Raw genomic sequence first — 26766 nt, 5'->3', positions numbered from 1 at the left:
CAGGTGGGATCTGCTCTGCATCCATTGCTGCTTTGGGGGAAAATGTTACCTTTCTACATAGTATAGCTAAGTGACCCATGATATTGAGCATCACAATTTAAATCATAGTTGAAACTTCAGTGCTGTTTGCCCTGACAGTCTGTTTGCCCTGTCATTGCTGCAGGTAGGTGTGAGGGAGAAATGGGAATGAAAGCACATCACATACTACTGTATTTTTTTTCAAGAAAGGACAGATTTACACAGCTGACCATCTCTGCCATGGCTGAGAATTGGAGAAAAGTGTTTCCTTTCAGTCCAAAGTTAAATACTGAGCTTTCCCTGAATAGTGGGACATAAGGGCTTATCCCCCCCTAGATGGTCTCTCATAGGAGACTCCCTGCTCAGCATCCTGTTTCTGAGACTGCTTCTTTTGATAATTCAGGAGACAGTTGGAGAGATACAGGCCCATCCAAAGGGACATTTATTCCATCTGTAGATATGTGTAAGACAAACCACAGGAATCACTATCCTGCTGTTGCATCTTTTTCTCTTTTGCAGTGGCTTGATGGATTTGAAATGACTGACAACATGAACCCAACATTCAGCATCCCAGCTCCACAGTCACTCTCATGAACCTAGACTTAGTTTATTGACAAGAATATAGATGCAGAAACATGCTTTAATTCAGTGGGAGTCAGGGTTATAAACACTATTAAGGACCTGAGTTTAACACTTCTCAAGCTAGCCATCCTAGCTTAATGGCTTCTTTGGAAAACAATCTTTGCCATGAAGTTCCTGCATACTTAAGGACACTATATGATAAGATAATGGACAACAACATAAATTTTGAATCTAAAATCATTATTGAAGACTCATATCAGAACAGTTTAGTCGATAGCAGGTTACAATAAAGAAAGGTCCTAAATGTACTGTTTCTTGTGCCAATGGATGAAATGAGCAAAGGAAACAGGATTCTTTAGTGTATGCAAATTTATTCAACTCTGCAATTATTTATTTACAACTAATGACTGATACCAACAGATGAGGTAAAAATATGAGGTATTGATATGAGTATAACATTTAAAAATGCAATTATCATAATGTATTCTCAATGGCAATGTAACAATACAAAATACTGTGGTAGCTGAATGGTAGACATGGCATAATGTGCATTTTAAAGAAATCTTATTTCATTGATACATGGCTTAGAGATGCCAGAAGCACATGACAGAGCTTCTGCAAGGGTAGGAGGACAACCCTACCTTGCTATTGGTGGCAGGTGGCACAGGGCTCCTTCTAGCTGAGCAATGACTTGTCAGACAAGATAAAACCATGTCCAGGTTTTCCCTTCATTTCCTTAAGAAATTATTTACTGTTAGTATTGCCATTCCCAGAGACAGAAATTCTGTGTCCATTAATACTGAGGCACTATTGTATTCATTTATGCAAACTAATGTAGCAGAAGTGCTCTAATTGCTCATGTTTTGGAAAACAGCCGGCATGAAACCTGCTGCCATGGCTACAGACGTTTGGGAGGAGGTGCTGCTTTCTGGGATAGCAATTCTGCTGAAACCGGGGGAATGTCCTTGCCCCACCAGCTTGTGAGCCTCCACTGGCTCCCAGGAAGGCTGGACCTGGGCAGTGGTGGTGGCCTGCAGCTGGCTGGTGACTGCCAGACCTCAACACGGCCATGTAAGGGTGTGAGTGCTCCCCTGTCTTTAAGACTTAAAACCACACAATAGTTGCACATTGCCACTATTGTTGGCAAGAAACTCAAGGCAGGGGCTCATGGGCAGCCAACCTCCCTGATCCTATGAGCTGCACAATAAAACATGGGTGAGACAGCTCATGGGGGAAGAAGAGTGACTTTCTGGGGGTCCTGCTGCTCCACGGGGACATCCTGCTGCATCGCCCTGGACCTGTCCACCCTGAGCTCCCACAGGCTTTCTTCCTTGGATTACAGGGCTGTCTCCCACCAGCACAGCCCTTGCATGTGTGCATGATGGCACATGGGACCGTGCTCTAGCAGCTATCACGGACTGCACATGGTCCACCCCATAGCCCCCATACCTGGGGCAGATTCAAAGTACTGGCTTTGAAGAGACTTCCCATTTACTGAATCAGGGCAAAAACTGTAGCTTCATGTATGAAATGTATCCTGCTGAATTGACCACATACTAAATCTTAAGTGGATTTTGTTGGAAGGACTGAGCTAAAACACTGGCTATGAATGACTCAGCTGGTTTATGCAGCAATAAATAAAGTCAAAGTGAACAAATGCGATTAATGAAGATCAGTATTAACAGGCTTGTACATTCTTATTGAATCATAGATGTAACATCATTTTTGGTCTTAGGTTAGTTAAAAACAAAACAGAACCCTGCCTCAAAGGTAACGTTGACAAATTATTATTACTTTTAAAGCATTCTTCCATTAGCAAAATAATAGGTCCCTGAAAATGAAATTATATAATAGGCTTAAATGGCTCCTACTCCTCATAGTCAGGGGCTAATCCTGCTCCCACCAGTGCCTATAGAGGCAGGATCACACAGATCAGTGCAATATAATACGAAAATGCTTGCTGTTACTGTGAAAGCAATCTTTCCAAGCATAGTCTGCATTTAGTCTTTTAAATCTTCAAGATATATTTAAAAGCTTAAAAAAGTTTACTTATTTGTATAGTAAGAATATTAAAAGGCATGGTATTCATCTGCATGTCTTTGTGTCCACTGGATGTGGAAAATCTGCTTTGGAGTTTCTTAACAATTAGCCATCTCTATGGGAGAAGGAGAGAGCAACACAGAAACACTTACTCAGAACCTAGACAAAACGCTAAAAAAAAAAAAAAAAAAAAAAAAAAAAAAAAAAAAGAAGATTTACAGCTTAATAACTTACCAGTCTGATTTCAGACACCTCGGTACACATAGCGTTATCTCGTACTCTCCAAGAATGAGCAGTTACTTGGAACGCTGCACATAGTGAGGTTCTCTAGCGGCAGATATGCCATTAATTAAGGCAATAGGTAAGTTTTCAACACCTTGTACTAACAGTCCCGATTCTGCTGCTGAATATGAAATGTCTATCTCAGTTACATTTCCATGTATTTTATTTGGTGAAACTAATCCACTCCTCATTATTTTTAAACATACAGTAACCTCCTCCTTCCTTAGTTCTTCTACTTCTTCCTACATCTATTTCTAGGTACCTTCTCACAGCATACACAAACACGAAACATATTTGAGAACAAGCATTTCTGTTATCACATGGATTATGCCTGGTAGCCCTGTGATAATAGCAAACACAGCTTATGTAGCAGTGACACGCTAAGAAACAAGTGACAGATTCACTTAAGGTCCAACTGATGCAAGTGATTTGCACTGAGTTATATACAAAATAATTAATTTATACATATACATATATATATAGATAAAATATAAATATATACATACTGTACATAATTTATTTACAATTAAAATATGCTTCTTAGAAGCCTTTAAATACCAGAGTTATGTAACACACAATAGCAATAGTCTGATTTTAAAGTAATAATGATAAAAGCTCTTTGAAGAAATGTTTACTTCAGTAATTGAAATTAATACAGAAAGGATGTGGTGAGGGGAGATGAAGTCTCCAGAGTAAAAGAACTTTCCTATAAAATTCCTGTTTCAGCTTTGTACAGACCCAGGTCTGGTCAGATTCCTGCAGCTTAAATAAGATCTTTGCTTTCAGTATTCCTGTTCTGTGCCAGACCCCAATTTACGCTCACATGCTCCCAGGAACACTTCCTCAGATTTTTGTTTCTGGTCCCTCGGCAATCAGAGGCTGAAATGAGTTTCTGATTCTGGCAACTTCTGCAGCACACAGATGTCCAAAGCCTTTGTTGTACCACTCTGGGGAATGTCCTCTGAAGAAATGGAATGAGAATTATTGAGAAACTCAAATACTCAAGAAATACGCCCCACAGGAACAGGCTTGCCATGCTTCCTACTCCCCGCTGCCTATGGTGGTGGTGACTCAAATACTTGTTACTGTAAGCATACTCTGAATTTCTCCCTTATAGAAATCAAATAAGCAGATAATATTTCTATGATCACATCATAACAGTGGGAGATGCTGAGTGGAGAAATGAGTCTGCAGCATGACTCCAAAGCAGCAAAGCTACACTGACCATGTCCTCTGTTCCCAACACCTCCCCTCCCTGAGCTGGAGTGTTTTGCCCTGCTGAATGGAGATCTGCTTTTTGCAGGTGGGATACTTACTTTAGATCAATTCTGCAGATGTGGGTCAGCCTGGCTTTTCCTGAGCCACAGGGCTCTATCAAGTACTGAGAGTCCATCACGATGGCTCGCACAGCTCCCAGAAGAGGAGCCTCTTCATGCTCCACAGAGATGGCAACCAGCATGCACATCCCCTTTGGCAAATCTGTTCTCCATGTCCTGCAGCAACACATTCAAGATGGAATCACTTTAGTAATTGAACTTTTGGGCACACAATTAAGAACCAGAATTAAAGTTACAGTTTGCTTGTCTGCCTATCCTTGTTGTTGCCTGCAATGCTACTGGTCTGTCTTAGGGGAGTCCCGGTTGGGAGTCTGACCATGATGTGGAATGGCCACCCATCTACAGTGCTGCAGGCTTCAGGTAGAGTTTCGCTTCTTCACATTTATGTATTAGAGGGCATGATACAGCCTTTTGCAGACAGACAGAAGTTTTGGAAAGGAGATAAAGTGAGCATAAGCCATCCACCAAAGGCTGAACTGTTGCACTGCACCCATGCAGACTTACAGAACAACAAATACAGTAGCACAGCAAAAAATCCCCGCTATTGCCCACATTGACTTCTGAAACTCCCAGAAGGTGTTTCAAGGGCATCGGAATTGAAAACAAAATGTCCTTTCATTTTTTTATCCTCTCCCAAGTTTCTAGCCTCTCTTACATACTGCACAAGTTTTTTCATCAAGTTCAGGACACCTAGACTTTAATAATTAACACTTTTTTCTTCTGTAAGCATTCTCTATACATTCTGGTGTATCACATCCTTCTCGTCTGCCTTGAATCTCACAGGATGGTTCTCTGCTCTTTCCTATGCTGTGGGAAGAAATGAGAAATTCCCACTGTGCTGTGTAATGTGCACCATCTTGCCATGGACTGACACAGGGATTATGCTATCTTGGGAAGTATCATCTTTTAGCAGGTAAGCTGCTTTCAAGGACTGATGAAGTTTGGACTTCAGCAGGTAATTTTAACATTCTGCATTTTTCTTGTATGAAACTGAGCTGTTATTCAAGTCACTGCAGGAAGATACTGACTTCAGAAGGTTTTACATGCGTCTGTGCATTAATAAAAATGATAAACTATCTTGACAGATGAAACACATGGAGAGTATGAAATCACATCTCAGATCTACTGTGAAATGCTGAACCATCTATTGTGAATGCCTACACAGTGCTTAGATATGACTATATCATTTTGGTAACTATGTGGCACTTGGGCCATTTGTGAAGTGGAAAACTATGTATCCCAGAGACTGCAGAAGACTTGATTCCTATTCCCAGTTATATGGATATAGGCCAGTTTCTGTACTTCTCTAAACACCTTACAGTAGTAAAAACAGGCAGGGCACCTAACTCAGAGATACTGTGATACTTAATGAACATTAAATGTTTGAGGAATCTTTAAGGAAATGGCAACTGAGAGCTGCGTCAGATCCCAGGCATATAAAACATTGCCTCTATCCTCTTGATGTTACAGTCTTTACAGTCTACTAAAACCAGTCTAATTCCCTTGTTATGACTGTCCAATTGAAAAAAAAACCAAACAAAAACCAACAAAACGAACTAAGTTTATCCTTTCACAGACAAAAGTTTGACTGGGAAGGAGAAAATTGATGTCTGTTAAAATATATTTATTCATGTCCCCAGAGGTGAATTATAATTTCATTCTTCACTTCTCACCAATCATAAGGTACCAAATTGACTGAGATATCGCTGGCTAACCTTGCTCTAGACTTAATAATATAAATCAAGAGAGATAAACAACAGAATCTGACAGATCTGCCTGATGACTGCTTTCAGCCCTTAAAAACCCACCAGGATTCGGTTTTATGATATGTATTTCAGTCCTTGGGGGTCATTCTGCCTGGTTTAGTGAAAAGAATGAGAACTCAATGGTAAGATTTTTCTTTAACTGATGTGACTGCACAGCAGGTCTTTAAAAAACATAAACCACCATGAAACCTAATAGTGAACTAAGTGACAAATAAGAGGACAGAATTATGGTCATCAAAACCTCCCTGCTGCTCCCAGATGATCTTCTTGGTGCTATGCGGAGGGCCAAATTTATCACTGGTTTAAGTCAATAATATTATATAAGAAAAATAATTATAAAGTAATTAATTTAGCCTGGCATACTGTGAGAAGGCAAAAGAAATAGAGTAATGGGAGGACTGGTGTTTTAACATTATAAAGTTACAGAATGTTACAGAAAACATTTTTTAAATCTTCCCTTAAGAGTGCCAATAATTCTTCCATTATACCGACAGTATCTGCATGTTATCATTCTCTAAGAGAATACTGAAGTTCATAAAAGGGATGTACTACTATAATTATATTTTATTGGGCTCATCTTTTTCCTTCAATCTTTGTTCCCTCTAATAAAATTCTGACTCACTGGACTATTTCCTTTGTCAAAGCTGCTTAGTATTTCTCTGGCACATCATTTAAATCAAAGAAAGCAGAGACCAAGAATGGGAATGCACAAAATCATCCTGAAATAAATAACTGTAGGACTGACCCTGTAAGTGAAATATGTCAGCAGCTCCACAATAGCTCCTAGCAAGCAAAGGGCCAGGATTTCAAAGGCAGAAGGTGCATAAGAGGATTTTTTTTTTTGTCTGTTCTGTACAGGCAGGTAGACAATGGCAGAACCGGGATTGAATTTAGAATATTGATACACAGCTATACATTTATTTGAGAGATGTCATCCCCTGGAAGACAGTTAGAATACATATCTACTGCTCCTTTCTGTTCTTTTCCACACTAACATTTTTATGGGTTAGCATTTCTTGGGTCTACAAAGACTCCAACTACAAATCTAAAATAATAACTTATATAGAGACCGTATAACAACCTTAGCTTAAAAGCATCACTATCTTCTCTACTAAACACTTGGCTCTCAAACATCAAACAGATGTCCCCAGAGAACAGCAAAAGCAGTGTAAAAAACAATTGGGTTCTATTTATGCTGTTTTGACAACAAACAAAGCTAAGAGAGAACAGCAGCTATTATGAGACATCTGTTCTAAGGAAGAACTTATATTTATGGCCTCAGGAGTATGTGCTGCTCAAATTACATCAGAGAAAAAGGTCAGTATGCTCTAGGTGTGCAATATTAATTCAGTCTGAGAAATCAACGCTGCTGCCCAGAAGTAGAGTTCTCAAAGCACAATTATACAGATGCGAAGGCTGACGCGAGGCCAGATCTTCCTTGTATGCACTGCAGGAAGAAAAGGTACTGGAGAACTGCCCTTAGCTTACCTCAGAATGACAAAGTCTCGGACGGGATGAGGAGCCATGCTGTTCAAAACATACTGGTAAACTTCTGTCTGCTTGTCCAGGCTCTCAACCACCTTCCACTGCAAGAAGTCCTCATCCCAGAGGTGACGTTCTCTCAGTACTCGGTTCAGGACAACTGATGGGGGGGCTTCAACTTCCACTGAGGCTTTCCAAAGCCTTAGCGGGTTCCCATCCCCAACCTGGAGTAAAACAACAAAGAACATGATTCATATGCCTATGTTCAGCAGAGGATAACTGAGGACAAAATCTTGATATGGATAGCTTACTTTAGCTTAAGAGCATGCATATTTCCCTGCTACTCATCACAATTATTGCTATTGCTGATGCTCTACTGTATGTAAAAACATATGCATACTAGTCCTGGATGGAAAACTGAAGTGATAGATTACTTCTACTATTATAGCAGTGGACCAGGTCCCATAGTGCCAGTGGAATTACTGTATTATTTCTGAAGTGACAGACACTTTTTCAATCCCAAGCATCCTACGTGTAATGAAGAATATTAGCGTACGGAAGTAAAAACAGATGAAAGGGGAGACTGAAACCTTGGGCTGAAATAAAGCTACCACCTTGGGCAATCTAATGTACTAGCTGGGACTGAGGGTCTAATAACCCTCTTGGTTAATTGGTGGAAGAGCAGAACATATGTCGATTCAGTATGTGTCAGGTACACAGATGTTTGCTCCTCAAAATAGCTGCAAGGGAGGTATTGGGAAAATGTTTTTCAAAGAAGGAACACACAAACTGCTTGCTAACACTTCCTAGCTCACAGTTCCCGTTACTTGTTACACCTCCACAGCATGCAATAAGGGGAGCAGAAAGTGCTGGGCTATGCACAAGATGAATATACTAAATTCCACACATACAGCTTTTCTTCATGGTTTTAGGGGTCATATTTCAGGCAGCAAACAAGTTAACTGTAAGCACTGGATCTTGCCAGCCCTGCTTTTCTAACCCCTCCCTACCCTGGCATCCTCACATACCAGTTCCAGCACCTCCCACAGACACACTATTGTGACCCCAGAAACCTACCTTCCACCCCTCCCACCTTAAATTATCGTATGTTTTTATAATTCCTTCTCTCCAGAGCTCGCAGTTCCCCAGTCCCCCTGCCCTAGAGCCCCAGGGACTCCCAATCCCCTCTGGAGCCTCACACGTCCTTGATCCCAGACCTGTGCATGCCCCAGTTCACTCCCTCCCACAACTTACTCCCACCTGAGCCCTGTCACTCACTCCTCAACCTCCTTCAGAGAAGCTGGCTACAAATCAGAGTAACTGATTTCTTTGCCCTAACAGAGGGGTTGTTCTTTCCCAAACAGGGGTAGTGCTGCCTCCTCCCTCCTCATCATCCAGATCCTACCATCCTCCCTGTGCCCTTCCCCTACCTAACTAGGGCCAGCCACCCCCAATCCAACCCCTCCTCTTTCTAGCTGCTGATGATTTGCAGATCTCTGTTTTACCATTGCATTTCCAGCAGCCCTGAACTCTACTGTCTGCAGGGAACTTGCAGCACCCTCCTCCTGGCTGCAGCAGTCTGGCTTTCCCTGCAGAAGTGATGAAGCCTGGCACAACTTCAGAAATTTTGATAAAAGTTGCACATATCAAACATCCACTGGAAACAAGGACAAGAGGATCAGGGATAAAACTGGCCATATGGCTGGCCTGGCTAAATAAAGCAGTGGGCAACCTGAAGAGATTTTTAATACTTATATTCTGGCTGTGTTCTCCAAACTACTGCCAAACCACAGGAGATGGACAGAAATTCTGTCTGTCCTCCAGTCCAAGAGCTTACCCAGGTAATGTTATCTGTTGTTTAAGGTCTTAGCTCGCTTCCTGATTGCCACTTTATTTTGGAGACCTTAGCTTGCTTTGTGTGCCTTTTCCTGGAATCTCATACCTGAATCACTATTACATTACATTTTAAACTTCTTTCGGTAAGTCTTTTTAAAAAAAATCACGTGCCTCACCAGACAGAAGGGTAGGTATTTAGCCATGCAACAAACCAGGGTGTCCCACAGGCTGTGTTTTCTTTTGGTTTCTCTACTGCTTCTTCCACATCTCCCTAGGTTACCTTTTTGTAGGCGAGCTCTGTGTTCTCTATACTGGAACATGTGACCCATCCTTTGAATTTCTCTTTTGCTTCTTTCTGAAGATTCTGCATGAGGCTTTCCAGGTACATCTGATAGTTCCCTCCTTCCTCATCCACTTGTTTCCCAAGCTCATCCAGGGTGGGAGAATGCACTTCTGCATCAACATAGGAGTTTCGGGACTGGGTCACCATCTCATGTGGGATCTGTGTTACAGAAGGGAGGGAAAACATTCTGTTGAGAACTTTTTCTTCAGGCAATGTGTTTCTAGGCTGATGGACCATTCAGCATCCAATTGCAATGAGCCCATGATCTGTAACTTGGGTACCTATTTCTGTCTTTGCTTCTCATGCAAGATGAGAAATCAAAGTAGTATAATGAAACAGCCCATGGCTCAGAATAGCACTACTCATGCAGAACTGTATTAGACTGATCAACTGTATGTCAATACACCTGTGTTATTCCTCTACACACACCCCCCACCCCCCCCAATGTTGCCAACTGCTTCTGGGGAAGGGAGATATGAGCATTCTTTCTCCTTCATCTGCAGTGAAAGTTGCTGCAAGAATGACTGCATCTCCCTATGTGATTTTAACTTTAGTGCATGACACACAGAAATAAAGTATATCAGCTCTTTTTTTTTGAAATGAATAAGTTTTAATTGAGGTGTTAAAGGCATTACAATAAAATGAAATCTTAAGATAGCAGATTTTGTTTTTAATTAGACTAAAATTTCCTAATTCAGTAATTTGGGTTGAAAACTGACACATAATAATTTTCCTGAATTTTTAATAGTTGTGTCTTTGAATGCTAGAAGGGAACAGTCAAAAAGAAATGAGATAAATAAACTTTTGATGGAGCAAGTTTACAAATAAGTGAGGCACCATCAATCTCTGAGCTAATATAAGACAGAAAATGTAAGCATAAACATAAATACTTCAAAGGATGCTGCATTATGGGGCCATGAATAATGCTGTTTGAGTCTCTCACTCACCTCAAAAAGTTTGTTGCATTCCATTATCATGTGAGCAAGTCCCTGAGTAGCTGCCAGGTTTTCACTGAGGTCCTTCTGATCTGGCTTCCCTGTTGCATATTTTTTCTGTATTACTCTGTAATTAAATTCAGTGTCTCAGGTAAAAAATGCTGAATCTTTTTAATATGAAAGCAAACAGCAGCAGGATGTTCAGAACACCAGAGAGAAAAGCCTATCTTTAGTTTTTATCACAAAGATTGCTCAGACTATTGGGCCTTTTTTAAAGGAAAAACATTTACCTAAAACACTGTTGAGCCAAAGGGAAAAGCAGGAAAGGTTATGCATGTCCTGCAATAGGTGGTGTACATTTTGAAATGGATTTCTGACAGACATGATGTACAGTGGTTTGTGTTGTTACTGATTAAAGCACTTGCTCAGAGACTGGTTACACATGTACATGACCAAGAATTGCAGTGTATTCTGAACCAGATCGGGGGAAAAAAAACGTCAGGAGGAACATCAAGTTGGGACCACTAATGTTTAGCAGGGTCTATGCTCTGTTTAGTCTACACTCACCATGTTACACGCCATCTTAATGTGGCCTGAAATAAAATTGATTTCCCAAGTGGCAGAATGTAGCCAGAAAATACAGAGTGAAAAACCACTCACTGAAAATCTACGTATTAAAATCCTTTAAAACATGGTCAATCTTTGACTTCAAAGAGAGCAAAATCAGGCCCTTTCCCTTCACAGAAGCCAAGATTACTTATGCTAAACTCTGTAGTGCCTCACTGAAATTTTGCAAGGAAAGCAGGCACTGCATATTCACAACGGACAGCCAGAAATGCCTGCTGGGCTTGTGAAAACACCTTCTGTGCACGTACAAGTGTGCTTCTGGCTCTGCAGTATGGGCTTTCCCCTCTCACTGTAACGCGTGCTGGAAAGCAGATGCTTTCAAAAATTTTATCCTGCATACCTTTAGAAACACTGAAAGCATCACTTTGTATTACGGATACGTCTATTTATAGTGTTGAGAAGAAACTTACCTCGGTGAGCTTTCTTTCTTCACTATATTGAGATGGAAGAGGGAGGGGGCCAGACAAACAGCTATGTTCATAGGAGTCATCTGATTCTCCTCCACGGAGGTGACATCGCTCAGGAAGCACAGCAGAGTCTGCAAAACCTCCCGGTTCTCATCCGACATCAGCATGATGGCTGCCTGCACCGCCTGCAGCCGCTGCTCCTTGGGGACGTCTGAGGAAAAGCAAGCGACATTCAGGGGGGTCAACTGCCAGATCAGATACGGAGCCAGGAACAAGACAGTTAGCACAGACATTGATGCTCTGGGGATGAAGGGGCAAAGACCAGCTGGGTTTTGGAGGGACCCGGGATTTGCTCCTCCACCCAGCACAGCTTGCCTTGCCAGTGTATGACATTTCTCTGTTCGTTTGAAAGGCTGTTCCCCAAGAAAGAGACTGCAGTTCTTTTAAAGTTTATGAACGGAGAGTATCCTACTCAGTACTCATGTCTTTAAATGGTATTTTTCAGGTTTGTTTTGTTCTCTGGGAAAAGAGTTCAAAAGTCTTAGGGAAGTTGAAGGAAAATACTTACACTTGTGTCCTAAACCATAAAAGAGTTTAATGAAAGTGGTAATGCATACGCTTTAATAGCAGTTTAGACAGAATAATTTCTAAAACTACCATAAACTTTCTCAGTTTGGACTTGGAGTCCTTGGAGTATTACACACACTCTATATAATTGAACAGAAGAACAAAAGCAGATTTACAGTAGAGGGAACAGTCAGCTTGTAAGCTCTGCCTGCTAACCTCGTACAAGCACTTTTTAAAACCCTTCAGACGTGAATGACAAACTGAACACAGCCCAGTACTTCCGATTTTCTAGAGGCAGCAAGGCCAGGTCTATGAGCAGTCAGGATCTTTTGCTAAATCCATGCCACGTGTCTTCTCTCCCTGCATAGCACCCTGGTACTCCCTCACCTGTACTGTTGCACTGGCAGGTCTGATGCATAGAAAAGACTCGCCAGTCCTTCAAGTCATAGGTAAACATTAGGCAACTGAGTGTTAGGGAAATGGAGAAAGTTTCATCAGTGCTATGCCATATAGACTACTACACTAATCATCCCATCCCCAATCCTCTGTGTTACAGCAAATCAAGCCATTATGGATATATGAAAAAGATCTTCAGTGAGTCTCAGAAAATCAGAAATCCCTTGCCAATACACTAAGAGAGGAAAAATCCTTCCTAACTCCACATTAATAAGTTGTTAAACAGGATGAAGGGGAAGAAAAACTCCCAGCTACAGATTTATTTAATTGCAGACATTATGAAATACAATTGGTATCCCAGCAATTTTCAACAATTTTCTTTTGTGAAAGGACTTTTGTCAGTACCGTCTAAATCAAAAAAATATCTTTATTGTTGGTCACATGGAAAAACCCACATTCTTAATCCAAACATTGGCCCCTAGTGTGTACAGAGCCATCTTTTCCCGTTCCCACCTTGTATTAAGCAGACCCATCCTCAAGTATTTCTGAAATCCTTTAAACTACTGGTGCAGTTCAAGAAAATCTTTCCTAGAACTTTTTTTTCCCCCTCTGATCAGTGTAAAGAAATGCTCTTCAGACTTCCCACTGTAGTACCACATAGGGTTACAGAGTCAGCCTATGTCCCTTCTTACACTTTTCTGTTGTCTGTTAGCAATGTTTTACTGTTCAGCCTCATGGCTGTTGTGAATCCTAATGCCAGGTGTCCAACTTGGGAAAGGGGAGTCCTTCTGGCCACAGACCTAACAACACTGACAACATTAAGATCTGCTATGTCTCTCTTCCTTTGGCAAAGCAGGAGTTTACCTGCAGTCTCTCCTGTGCCAAGACAGAATGTTTCTAATTTTTATCAAGCAATAGTTTAAAAGTGATTTGTTTCCAAGGACATGTAGAAGATGTCCTTCTAGTGGATAATCTTCTCCTTGGCCACTTCACTATGGAAACAGTTGTGACTTCCATTTTATTAGCACCAAGAATTTCTGTTGCTTTTATGTACAAGCTCATTGATGTGTGCGTAGGCAGACAAGATCTGCAACTTGTAAGCAGGAAGGAGGAGGGGGAAAGGATGGTTCAGGGCTAGGCAACAACTACTTCAATTCATTTGTGTCCGAAGACATCATGTATGACCAAGTCCACTAAATTTATTTGTGATGCTGTCTCTCATGTGCAACATCACAGCATTTCTCTACCAGCTACAGACACTGCAGTGTTAAATATATTAGTGACTATGTGCCACAGACAGATTTTTACAGTAAAGGGAGGCAACGGAAGTAACTTAAGATTCTTTAGCACTGGGATTATACAGTGTTTAAAAATGGCTTTCTATTGTTTTGGCAGCTGAAATGTCTGCAAGTGAAAAGACTAGACACACTTCTCTTTAGTGCTTCCAATTATTTGGCTTAGGCTGGCAGGGTATGCTTTTCTATATCTGTCAGAGCACTGGCTGACTAGCCTTCATAATGGACATTGTCAGGAAAAACTTGAATTCCTCTGGTTTTTCTGTGTTTTCCTCATTGTTTATTTCTCCCTCAGTTTGGAGCAGAGATACACAGTCATTTCCTGATTTACAGGGATTTTCATCATTCTGACGCATTTGAGTCTCAGATTTTGCTAAAGACTACTTAAGCTGACATGAAGAAATCCCATTTTTTTCCTTTCACTATGAGATCTTTACATAAAAGCTGAGGACATAAATGAAGGCAGCTTGTTTCTTGCATGTACATTTTATTGACTACAATGAAAAGGCAAATAATCAAAAGTCACAGCAAGGAAGGGGACCGCACAGGCACACATTCTCATGGTCAGGTACCACTTCTCCATGCCCAGAAGACTCACTTTTATTGAGGTGCCTGCATGAAATGGGCCCACAGTTTAAAGAAATCTAACAAAAATGTGAGTTTTCATGCTTTTTATGTTCCTGGCAGCCTGTCCTTCTGGCCTCTTTCTGATTGTAAGGCTGATATTGTCAAAGCTTCTCAAAATATCAGTGCTATCTTTCCATTAAAATTTCTAGTATTTCAACAATGAAACCTTTAGGTGGTTCTAAAAATCTCTTAGCAAAAGATTTTGAGGGCAGAAAGGTTCTTTTATACATCTCAAAGGTGAGCAGACATTATCCCACCCAGTGTTAACATACTAAAATTATTTACAGTCTGTTATTATATAACATATAATATTTTGCAATTGTTTATAATAATCAAAATATTGCCACTTACATTGGTAGATGTGTAGAAAAGTCTCTCCTAGCTTACTTGTGAGGAGAGGTTCTGGCAAGTCCCTGAAAAATTGCTTTACCATGTCTGCCACATCATATGCCGACTGGTCTTCATAGCTGACGTTTTCTGGGGAGCTCTCATTCATCTGACGCAGGGCTTGAATTCGGGATTTCACTCCAGATTTTCGAAACAGACCCACCTAAAAAGGCACCATGTTGAATTGGGTAAAAAGAAAATGTTACTTAAAGTATATATTTTTAAAAAAATCTACTACAGGGGACTTTAATCATGACCAAAGCTTGGGCTGCTTACATTATGCTAGGCAAAAACAAGAAGAACATGCAAATGCCATGGTCATGGCTTGACCACAAGCCTCATAGGCAAGTGCATGCTCTCATGGCAGGATTGTAGGAGTTAATAACGCTGCTGCTCTGCATCCCATCCTAGAGAGAGAGTTCAGAGTGCAAGTGGTTTCCCTGCTGCCTGAAGAATTTGAGCAAGATGCTCAGCTGATATAAATCAGCATGGCTTGCTTGGCTTGGGTGACTGTCTGTTAATTTACTCCAGCTGAGAATCTGTTTCCTCATGTTTATTTGGGTATATATTTTGAAGACTAACAAGAAAATATTATGCTCAGCTAAGTAATAAATGCTGTGGCAAAAGATTAGTACAACCTGGTAGAGCTTTAAAATCAAGACGAAATCTATTTTTTCCCCTTCCAACTTTGAACTCTGCTTCTAAAAGTTCCCCTAAATCCCACTGAAAACCCCAATTTGAAAGCAGGGGTCACATAGGGATTACTTGAGCAGTGTCACTAAGATACGTTTTTATCCTGTTTGCTTTCTATTCTAAAGGAAGTACTAATTCTTCAAATGATGCCTTCATGGCAGTGCTGCCCTTTTACGTCCTTCTCGTCAATGGAATTCCCCCAGGGTGAATTCCGGAGCCCTAACCACATTATTAATTCCCAAGTGAGTTTACAGTGTTTCATCTGGGAAGTGTTAGCACTGTTTTTCTTCAGTTTTTCAGGGGAAACGTGAAATACAGAGAAAGACCTATGAAAAAGGTGCATTTCAGGTTTGGCATTATAAACTTCTGTTCCTCCATGCCTGCTGTCTTGCTGATGGTCAGTTCAGCTTTCTGTGTGGCATGGTCCACCAACAAAAATGTGTAAAGGCAAGAAAATCATGCCTTCTGGCCTTCTTCCCCTTACTTCTGCCACCTCAAAGTTCACATAGGACCTTCCTCACACCAGAACACCTACCATGCTCAACTGTATTTAAGAGTTTTGTTAACTCACACATTAATGACATTAGTTACATAAATCACACACTCTGCAGCTCTGTGAGGTATTTAATTACATGGAGATGAACTGCTACACCAGGCTGGCTGTGAGGCAGCTCTTCTGCTATGTCTTCTTGATGAATTTGGTGTCACTTGTGAGCTAAGTTTATGTGCAATAAGTTAGAGGAGTGTGCCCTGTTTACATCCTGGTGCGTTGTATTTCTGTTCACAGGTGGAGCTCTGCTCTTCGTTCTGTCAAGAGAATGCAAGAAAGAGCATTTGGCTCTTTTCATCTGGTTTTCCCTTTCCCTTTCTCTTCTTCTTTTTAAATCCCTTTTCCTCTTAGAAATGTGTGCTGAAGATGCAGAAGGACACATGCTAATTCTATCAAAAAAATACAGTTTTGGCATGTGGTAGATAAATGTGAGAGTCTCAGTTCTCTGCTTTTGATGGAAAGCGTCCTTGCTGGTATAAAGAACCTTCAAAAACTTCCAGCTAAGTCTGATTTGAGAGGTCAGACATCAAATCTCACCCGTGCAATCTCCTGCTGCACATCAGTCTGCTACTCTTGATCTCTCTGTTTTTGTTTAATGATATTTCCCTTTTTCTTGGAAAAAATCGTAATTAATCAAAAGAGGACAGTTCTTCACTTGATAGAAAAAGAAGTTTTAGGCTCTGTTCTGCAATATTACAGACTCATTCTGTAAATAAAATGGGACTATAAATCCAGTGATTTATCAGAGGTTAGTCTGATCCAATCTCTTTATTATCCTCATGTTGTGGATCATCTGCCCTGCAAATAGCCATATGATGCACGACAGAAATAAAGATGCAGTGGAAAAAGGCAAAGCAGTTTCTATTTCACAAGTTGAAATTGAATAATATATCCTACAAATAATGGTGAGGCTCCTCATACCATCTTAGACATTTCAGTGTCAGAAGCCAGACCTTACAATGATTTAGAGGAACCTCAACTTTACCAAGTGTGTGCAGTAGAAGCTGTGATGCCTGTTCAGGACTCTAGACTGCCTTCTGCAGTGCACGGAAGCAACACATAAGCAAGATGCTGTGGGAGTCTGGAGGCTGCTTGGACCTCTGGCCTGGCATTAGGAGACTTTGAATTAAATGAGAACAAAGGGAGTGACTGTAAAGCAGAGAAGCTGAATTGCCTGGAGGGTTTTGGCCTAGAAAGGTTTTTGGTGGAAAGATACTTTAAATGGTCCAGTTCTGTACTTCTCCTCCTTCATTTTCTATTCAATATTTTCCCAATTCCACTCTGAGTGGAAACTCAAGCTGAGTTGAAATGGCCCTTCATGTAGCTCTGATGCTTCCCAGCAAGTAAACCCTCCCTCTCAGAGTAGATATTTGTCTGAGACTGCCCATGGACACTCCTTTTGACTGTCTCAAATCTCTCAAGAGCTCTTTCTTTCTCTTTGCTTTTATCCTCCCTTTTACTTTCTCCTCCACTTATCCCTCCCTCTCTTTTATTTTTCTTCCTATTGCTCTGCTTCTTAGCTGACAAGCACCTCCCTATTCCCACATCTCCTGTACCTCATACTTGGGCAAGTGTCTCCTCCTCCTGTCTCATCACTGATTTCAGGATTGCTGCATCCCTTTTCATTCCTACACTGGTTTTCCCAGCTCAGTACACAAACTCAGATTACCACAGTGATAATCAGGCACGTTAGCTATTAAATATATTGCTTCTAGTTGTTTCTATGCATCTTCCCCTTCCATTCCCTACTAATATGTTTCTAGCAGGCTACTCTTCCCACCCTTCAACTCCTGTACTATATATGGTAGGCAGAACTCATCTCACTCACTTCTGACGTCCTGCAGTTAGATGTCAAGGTTTGACCACTACAGGATCCCTTTACAGAAAGAAATGATAGGAAAGACCTGTGTCCTCCCCACCAGCTGTAAAGGGAAATGGTTGTGATTCACTGCAAGGCATTTAATTTTTATACTTCCTGTCACCCAACAAAACACCCTGAACATCAACCAGAATAGTGATCAGAAAATTGAAAGATTCAGAACTGACCAATTCTACCGTTTTTGTGTGCTCAGAGCTTGGAAACCAGCAAAGTCTGCTGAGTAAAATTCTAGTTTCTACTTTTGAACTTACAGCTATCTAAAAGCAGTTATGGAAGAGGTCATATGATAAGAGGTCAATAATAGTAGAGGACTAAACATAATCAGCCAGGGGGTTTCTCCCATTCCTATGTTCATAAAGATATATATCCTCATCCTTAGGGGAAGAACAGTAAAAATATGATTGGTATGTCCCTGCTCTAGCTAAAGCAAATAAAAAAATCTGAAATACTTTGAGCATGAGGGTCTCCCAGCTGGCTTGTTGCAGCTAAGAGCACTATAAAAGGAAACGTACCATAATGGCTTTGGCATTGAACCCCTGCTGACCTAACTCTATCTGGACATATCTGACTTTGTCAACAGAATACTTTGAATATTTTGCTGAGTTTGCTCTCTATTCTTGGACTTTTCTTTCTTTGCTAAGTAAATAAAACCTTCTGTACCATATCTTGTGAAACGGTGAATGCAGTTAACCCTCAGTGGCAACAGTCAAGCATAAGCAGTGCAGATACAGGTAGGAGCTGAGAGTCCTGACCTTTTCTCAAGTCTGATTCAATAGACATGAAGATTTCTTGTCATTCTTTGAGGTAGACTATAGTATACAAATCAGCAGGACTGTTATAGCTACAAGAATTCAACAGATTAGCTGGATACAAATCTCAAAATGGTAAATCACTAGTACTGGCACCAAGTATCAAATCACCAGAGGAGATCTGGGCTGAACATGAGATATAACAATCTTCAAATAATTCTGGTACTAAGTACAAAAAGGTTCACCATTTCTTGCTTAGGGTGGGTTTTCAGACAAAAATCAAACAATCCCTGGAGTAAAGTTCATACCTGATCTAGACAGTTGCTCCGTAAGTAGCGCAGTGCTTGTTGTATGCTCTGGGGAAGAGGTTGTCCTGTTCTCTGGACATGAACTATCAGAGGCACACCAAAGACGTTCTTGTCCTTGTAGTCAGGGACTTTCATCCTCTTCATGAACTTTGGCACAGACCTGAAAATCAACATGAGCAGGCTGCATGAAAATACCATAGTATTTACACAGTCCCTCTGTGTAACGCTCCTGGCAGAAACTGGTAACCGGGGTGTTTATAATATAAAGATGGTGAAATAATGTTTAATGCACAATGCACAAACACTTTACAATTGGTATAATTGATGGATTTCTTGACAACTTTTGTAAATAGATGGCCTCTGGCTCTAACGTATAGCATAACAATCTGTTCTAACAAAAAGCTTTTACTATGCAGTTGTCATCCAGCTGAAGCCAACATAAAGCATCCATTAGGGACTCAAAGGAATGGCACAGCAAAGCGTAGTGGAGAGGGTGTCTGAGAGAAAAGAAGGTTCAGTCAGTCCTCTAACGTGCTGAATGATTTTTATACTACAAGTTATATGATTTAGTATTTCTATTGACTAACAATTTACAGTAATAAATGATGGTGGGAAATCCCTATGTGCCAGATTCATCCCTGGTGTTATGTGATTTATTCTAGTTGAGTAACTTCAGTGAAACTGGTGAGCTTGCTTTCTTTCAAAAATGATGGTGAAAACGAGAACAAACTGGATTCCCTTTGTGGGAGTCATGACTGCAGTGGAATTAAAAAAACATAAAAATGAATATGACCTGAATGTGACAGAGATTTTTCTCATCTGTGTGGGAAGGAGATAAAACTTGGATTAAATGACCTGAAGAAGTACAGCATATAACTTTACAGCTATTTAGAGTCCCACTGTTATAAATCCTTAGAGACTGATTACACAAACTGAAGAAACATTCAGAGAGAAAATCTCTGTACAGACAGCAGAATCTAGAATTTGCTATATTCTGGTCTACTTATTTGGAGTTGGTTAAGGTGAGATTCATTTCAGGACAGACATTGTCAGCTAGCAATAGGGAGCTGCACCAAAGGAGAAGAGTGATCTGGGGGTTCATCTTACTGAATTTTAGCTCTCTAAAGAAGATTTAGAAAGAGTTAGCAGTCCAGACTGCTTCTATGCTGTGGAGTGAGGCATCTCTGGAGGGTGACCCAAACCCTCAGCTTGGATAGAATGAGTTGCCTTTGGAGTTGCCTTTTTCCACTGACCACAGACAGCTGACCCGGCTTGCTCAGATGAGACATGAAACTTTTAGGAGTGGCTGATGTCAGTGAGGTGAATCTCACATGTAGTTCCTTGTATCTATTTTTCCATTTGTATCTATTTTCCATATCTAAAGGAAAACATGCCTTATCTATCTCACATCTGAATTTAGCAGGATTTTGAAGTGCTTTGAACATGGAAATCACAATGTAAATGTCAATTCGTATTATTTTTGGACTGTCTCTGTGTATTAAGGAAAGTTTCTGTTATCCTTTTGATTATTTCTCAGATACTTATAAACCCTTATCTATGCCCATTTCCATTCTGGTATACCTCAGTCTCTGTGGCACATCAGGGTTCATATACTATTAAACATGCAGGTTTCTGTAGGCGGTTGCTACAGGAGCCACATTGCCAGCACTCAGGTCCATCTGCCCTTCACTCCACTCTCTGAATGACCAGGTAGCTGTTGCAGCTATTACAGCTGCAAGCTCTCTCTAACGCAGGTCCGGGACTAGGCTAAAGCTTGCATCTTTGGATCTGCAGAGAAAAGTCAGGTAACTATTCTAACCCTTCTTTTAAAGCACAAACAAAACAATATCGAATACATCAAGTATCATCATCAGCTGCTTCTTTTCAAGTCACAAAATGAATTCTGGGGAACACTTACTGTAAACATTTCCTACTTTTAATTACTCTCTCCTACTTTTGTTTATTTTTCTGGAACTGGAGTGTTGTTAGAGAGGCTGGGGTTGTGTCTCTGTTAGAGAACAGGAATGAAGTCAGATCTCCAGGATCTATTTCTGACTTTGCCACCGAGTCACTAGGCAGCAATGGATTAAAGGGGACAGTTTCAAATCCTACAGTTTGTAGCTCAAATCCTAGTTGCATTTGCTGCATTTACTATCAGAGTAATAGAAACTATTTTCTTCTAAAAATATCTCTTTTCCAGTTATCAGTGGTACTTACCAGGTCCAGCCATGTTTGTTTGACATGGAGTATTTTTCCATGATGGCAGTAAGACGAAGCAGAGAGAATTTTTGCAGTAGGTTCAGTTGGGCTGCTGACTGATTGCTGATGTGAAGTGATGTGATGGAGTGGCTCAGGCGATGAGAGATTTGGAAACTATGCCACCGCAATCGCCTTTAGCAAAAGAAACAATAGAAAAATCAGGCAACTGTTTTAACTGTGCAGAAAAAGATGGTATACTGTGAAATGGGGCTGGGCAATACATAAAACATACATAAGCATACACACACTCACATTATGGCTTGTCAGCTGAAAGAAAATGTAGCTTGGAGGCAAATAAAACAATTTGCCCAATCTCCTTAATTTTGGAAATGCCCAAGCTTTGATTTTTTTAATGTTAAATTCACAAGCGGGTGTGGGTCCCATCCACGGACTCAGGGAAGCAGTGCTGCCTGCTGTGCCCTTTAGCCCACACATTTCCAACAGGATGTGGGAGATCCAGACTCAAATGTTCTCTCCCTGACTCAGAACTGAGATTTGATGCCTGGTCCCTCACCTCCCAGGGGACTGGCCTGACCACCAAGGTATTTGGAGACGAGGTTCTCTAAATATCTCTTATTATTAAATACTGAAGGATTTTTTGGAGAAGGGATTGAACCCTGTATCTCCTTGGCAAGAGCTGTAACCACTGAGCTATTGAGTCACTCACATCTTCTCTTTACTCCAATGCACTTTCTCTATATACTGGATATATCAGAAGAAAACTCATTTCAGTTTCTTGTTTTGCTAAACATGGTTATGGCTCAAATCCTAAAAATTTTGGCACTGCTTATTTACTCAGTAGTTTCCTCGAGTCACTTGCTTGTGATGGTGGTGAGCAAGCACGGGCAGCAGTAAACCATGGCACCGCAGAATCCTCTTGCAAGAATATGACAAGACTGACGGCAGATCAGAAAACACCAGGCATTTTCTCACTGCTTTTGCCTGTACAAAGCCACCCTACACAATGGATCCACAAAGGCCTTTTCTTGGCTCAACAGGTACTCATCCTTCTGACTTAAAACAGGTCTGCAAACTATTAACAAAATCCCATTTTTCACTTTTATTAAGAAGTTAACTGTATACCATCGTTTCATCCCATCAAGTGAGGGACTGAGACAGGCTAGAGAAATTCTGTTTGACCACAAAGGGACACATCTTTAAGGCAGACCAGTACATTAAAAAAGTGTACAAGGCCATTGATGCATAAATACCGGGTGCATAACTTAGAAGACAAATTGAAAATACATACTACAATATATGAAGGGTCCTACTATATGTAATCAGTGGATCAAGAGAGAAAAAAAGCCTTAGCCTGCTCTATTAAGCCAATTCTCCATTGATTCCACATAAGCATTTCCATGGAAGGATGTCCCTTCTCCCAAAGTCCCACCCTTCCCTGGGAAGTCCTCATCCCCATACAGGTTGAGAACAACTGTAATGGTACCCTGCCCCTTCTTATTTCCAGGCTGAATGCCTCTTCTTCATTGTATCACAGAATCACAGTCTATGTATTTGTGTACAAAATTTTGCTACCTACCTGCTTGGCCTTGTGAGTGATGCTCCCACCCCAGAGTCTCTCCTGTCCCTAACACCAGTGGCTTCGGATTCATTCAGGGATGTTCCATCTCTGTCCATGTCACTTGGTGTGGTCCTGCCATCAGAGACAGAGTTTCCTTCAAAATCAAGAGTGATCTGTGTGGGCGACTGGAAAGGCAATGATGGAGATTCCCTGACTGATACATCATCAACTGGCAGACCTGGCAACACATTCTTTGACCAGCCATCTACCACCTCCTGGAGTCCATTGACATGTTGCAAAATGTCATCTAAATGAGGAAAAAGGACATCTTTCTCTAAGTCCAGGAGGTCTCCAGTACTAGCATACAAGTGGGAACCTGGCACATTGTCATAAATACTAATTCTGCTCTCTTTAGGACAGCAAGCCATCAATCCAGACTCTTTTGGAGAAGAGCAGTTCTGTTTTCCCAAAGAGATACTGCCTGTCCTCCAGTTTACACTGTTACTGTTGTCTGTAGGTGAGAGGCTTTCAATAGAAAGTGCCTTTGGGAAGGTCCCCGGTTTGTGATCCTTAGGAATATGCACAACCAAGTTCTCTTGGGAATGAAATTCATTTTTGCGGTTTTGGTCCACTTGCCGTAAGGCCGTTCCTGCCAGAACGTCTAGGTCCTCCAGGTACATCCCACCTCTCTTGTTTGCTTCATGGCATTTACGTTCCTTCAAACATGGTGTGCTCACCCCACTGCTGCTGTTTTCAGACTGACTGCTGTCACTGCCAGATTTGGCAGAAAAGGAAAGTCCTCTCTTGACTGACTCTTGTCCTAAGTTTTGGAGATCGCCATTGACAATCTGTACACAGTGCATGTCTTTCAAGGATTTTGGCTCATACTGAAGAACAGGTCCACTTATCTCTAAAGGACCAGTTCTTCCTGAGCCTTTTAGTTTTCCATGCACACTTTTTGCTTTTAGTGTCTCCATGCGTTTTAGAAAAGTTTTTGCTTTGGTTCGTGTGGGTTTCTCATTCTTCAGGTTGTCCTTGGGGGACAGGGTGGTGTTTATCACAGTGGAGTCTTGCAGCAGTGTGCTTCCTACATCATGCTGGCCAGAGCAGTCACAGGTCTCCCTGGCAGTGCTGCCGATGCCAGATTGACTCCTGTTATCACTTCCCCCACTGCTCTCACTGTGAATAGAAGAGACCTCAGGTTCACTCAGATCTGTAAGGACACTCTCGCTGCTTGTTGTATTTTTCATTTTAATGTCCCCAGAAGATCCATGTCGGTCTGATCGGTGAAGCAAAGCATCAATGTCGTCCACCCGAGACCATCGTCTGCTGGTCCTTTGGAAAGTCCATTTATTACTGATAGCACAGAGGTCTTCTTCATCTGAATCTTCACTCTGGAAAACAGCAAGTGGCACATGTTAAAAGCAGGTGCTTTTACTCATTATTTGAATTAATGTGATGGTGCTGCTCCATGTGAGCAACAGGTGGTAAAGTCTCCCTGAACCTAGTTTATGAAAGATTGATCACCAGTCCTCTCATAACAGCCTCTTTTATTTAATTGTAAATTCAATGACTGCAGCAAGCACCTTAACAAGTAAGGAATAAAAGCCTGCTCTCTGTCTCATCAGTGCCTCTTAGCTTCTGGGGGGTGGATTTGCCTGAGTAAAACTGATGCCCATAGTGACTGTTTAGAAAAAAAAGGGTTTTGAAAGGTTCAAGTAGGGGGATCCTGACCTGCAGGGACGGTGTTAAGATGCACATGGTAAAGACTGTGAAGTAGCTGTGTACTACAGCAATGACGTGAGCCATTTAAGAAACCAAGACAGTAAATATCCAGGGTGCTTAGGGTGGATCTGAGCACAGGCAAAGGAAGGTAGCTAAGGCAGCCATGGAGGTGTGGGGAGGAGAAGCAGCCAGGCTCAGTCCTGGATGGGTATCATCTACAGTTGAGTCGAGCTTTCATACAGTGGCAACCACTATCTTCATTGCATTTGCTATGAGAGCACCCCCAACTTTGACGACCTCCAGATTGCACCACTGTTTCTGGCTTCCCCCGACCTCTCCGGAGGCAGCAGCAGCCCCACAGCCCTTCCTGGTGTCATCCCTCAGCCTGGAGCATGTGGAGTTGTGCTTATGTTTAGGCAGCTCCAGGAGCTACTCTGCAATGCAGACAACATGCACCTCGAAAAGAATTTGGATAAAAAAGCTCTCCCTATGATATTTTTCTCATCTCTGCTCAAACAAAAAAGGTACATCTTCAGCATGAGGTGCACAGTCAGTGTCAAACTTGCTGTTCTCTAAGGATGCAAAGCCCACAGTTGCTAATGAGTATCCTTCCCCTGACTTTGAACTGGGCTTATACTGCATTATTCTTGTACATTTGTTTTAAAGCAGAACAAACTAACTTCACCTACATGACATCCAAACAGCTCTTCACATTCTTGGAAGCAGTGTGAAGGCAGTAAAATATGACAGGCTGTCAGACTAAAATGAGGTGCTAAACCAGAAAGACTATTTTTGGACTGGAAAAATTCTCATTTTAAAAGTCTATTATTAGAAATATTTTTCTATGAAGTTTTGATGGTAAAGTTATCTCCCATCTCTGACTAGATCTCTGTTGGCCTGTGTAACTGAAAAATGTAAACCAAATTTTACAAGAATGCCCAAAACCTTAAAAAATGCAAAACCTCAAAAGATGGAGGTTGGAATCAGTAGCATGCCAAGTCTCACTAATGCCATAAGCTTTTGCCAGTTTATCACTTCAAGTCTGCCAGATGTTTTAGATCATGCCCAAACCATAAAATAAAATATAGCTATGAAATTCTGGGTTTAGTCATTCCTTTTTTATCCTTTTAGTGTTGAGGTGTGCAGTGCTCCTGCAGCTGATGTTAGTTCACGGGATTGAATGGAGATCTTAGTTCTGTGGCTAGCTAGAGAAAAAAATCACGCAGCTAGTGAAGTGTCAGGAAAGGGGCTAGAAAAAGCTAATAGTGCTTTGGCCATTTTGACTGCAAGGAGGAAACAGCATATCACACAGCTCTATTTTCATTTTAGCTCCACAGTTTGCTGTATGCATATCCAGACAGAAGGACTGCACAGACTCAGACACTTAAAAATCCATCTATTCTGATCTTAGCAGTGCCACAAAGTGGATATTTTAAAAAACACAAGGATATGTACTGTTAAATATTTAGTAGCAGTAATTATATCTACAAAGCATACCACTGCTTAAGCATTGGTGGCACTAGCCAATAGGATACAATTATTTTTTTTTTTTTATTTGTTGCACATCCCAATATGCCAAAGGGACCTTAAAGAAAGTTCTTGGCTGACACAAATCCCTGTAGCTGCACTGACATTACTGTATGAACTGACAGGATTTGGCCTGTATTTTCTACAAGCTGGAATCGATTAAACTAGCCAAAGTGGTAGAGACATTGTGAAAAACATCAAGAGGAGAGCACAGAGTAGGAGACAGAAATAAACATAAATTCAGTGGTGAATACTTTAAATCATTTTTAGAGGAAAGTACATTTTGAGATCTTGAGAAAGTAGAGATGAACAGAAATGGATGTTGGTAGTAAACAAGTTTTGCCTCTATCCACAATAAAGATAGGATTACATTCTGCCAAGAACGACTCAGAAAATACAGTGTTTTCTGTGTCAAAATTTTCAGTTCAATAAAACAAAGGTTTAGTTTTGTTTTGTTTTGGTTTTTTTTTAATTGGTAACACATACTTGTGTTTCATCAGAAGCAAAATCAGACAAATGAAATGCTACTGTGGTGACTCACTCCAAATTCAGCTGCACTGTGAGTCCTGTGACATAATGTGCTTTTTTTTGATGGAATCAGTAGAAATTCTGGAAGCCACGAACATCCTG

At 41.0% G+C, this 26766-nt stretch overlaps 1 protein-coding gene across 7 annotated transcripts in view; it reads right to left on the bottom strand.

Annotated features, from left to right (window-relative positions):
* Positions 1 to 967: 967 nt before the first annotated feature.
* STARD13 (StAR related lipid transfer domain containing 13) overlaps positions 968 to 26766 on the bottom strand; it is a 315514-nt gene continuing 289715 nt past the window's right edge. For 6 of the 7 annotated variants that reach the window (XM_074914327.1, XM_074914338.1, XM_074914346.1 and 3 more), the window contains 10 exons: positions 22903 to 24278; positions 21324 to 21497; positions 19107 to 19266; positions 14892 to 15090; positions 11659 to 11866; positions 10634 to 10748; positions 9624 to 9845; positions 7514 to 7731; positions 4239 to 4415; positions 968 to 3883 (listed from right to left, as the gene is read on the bottom strand). In XM_074914327.1, coding sequence (XP_074770428.1) covers positions 3766 to 3883; positions 4239 to 4415; positions 7514 to 7731; positions 9624 to 9845; positions 10634 to 10748; positions 11659 to 11866; positions 14892 to 15090; positions 19107 to 19266; positions 21324 to 21497; positions 22903 to 24278 — 2967 coding nt within the window. In that variant the 3' untranslated portion in view covers positions 968 to 3765. The remainder of the gene's footprint in view (positions 3884 to 4238; positions 4416 to 7513; positions 7732 to 9623; positions 9846 to 10633; positions 10749 to 11658; positions 11867 to 14891; positions 15091 to 19106; positions 19267 to 21323; positions 21498 to 22902; positions 24279 to 26766) is intronic. The other variant, XM_074914381.1, reaches the window with a different exon arrangement.

Source organism: Athene noctua, chromosome 1 (assembly GCF_965140245.1).
Source record: "Athene noctua chromosome 1, bAthNoc1.hap1.1, whole genome shotgun sequence".
Classification (NCBI taxonomy): Eukaryota; Metazoa; Chordata; class Aves; order Strigiformes; family Strigidae; genus Athene; species Athene noctua.
Note: the sequence above shows the minus strand (reverse complement) of the source record. Positions and strands in the feature narration are given on the sequence as shown.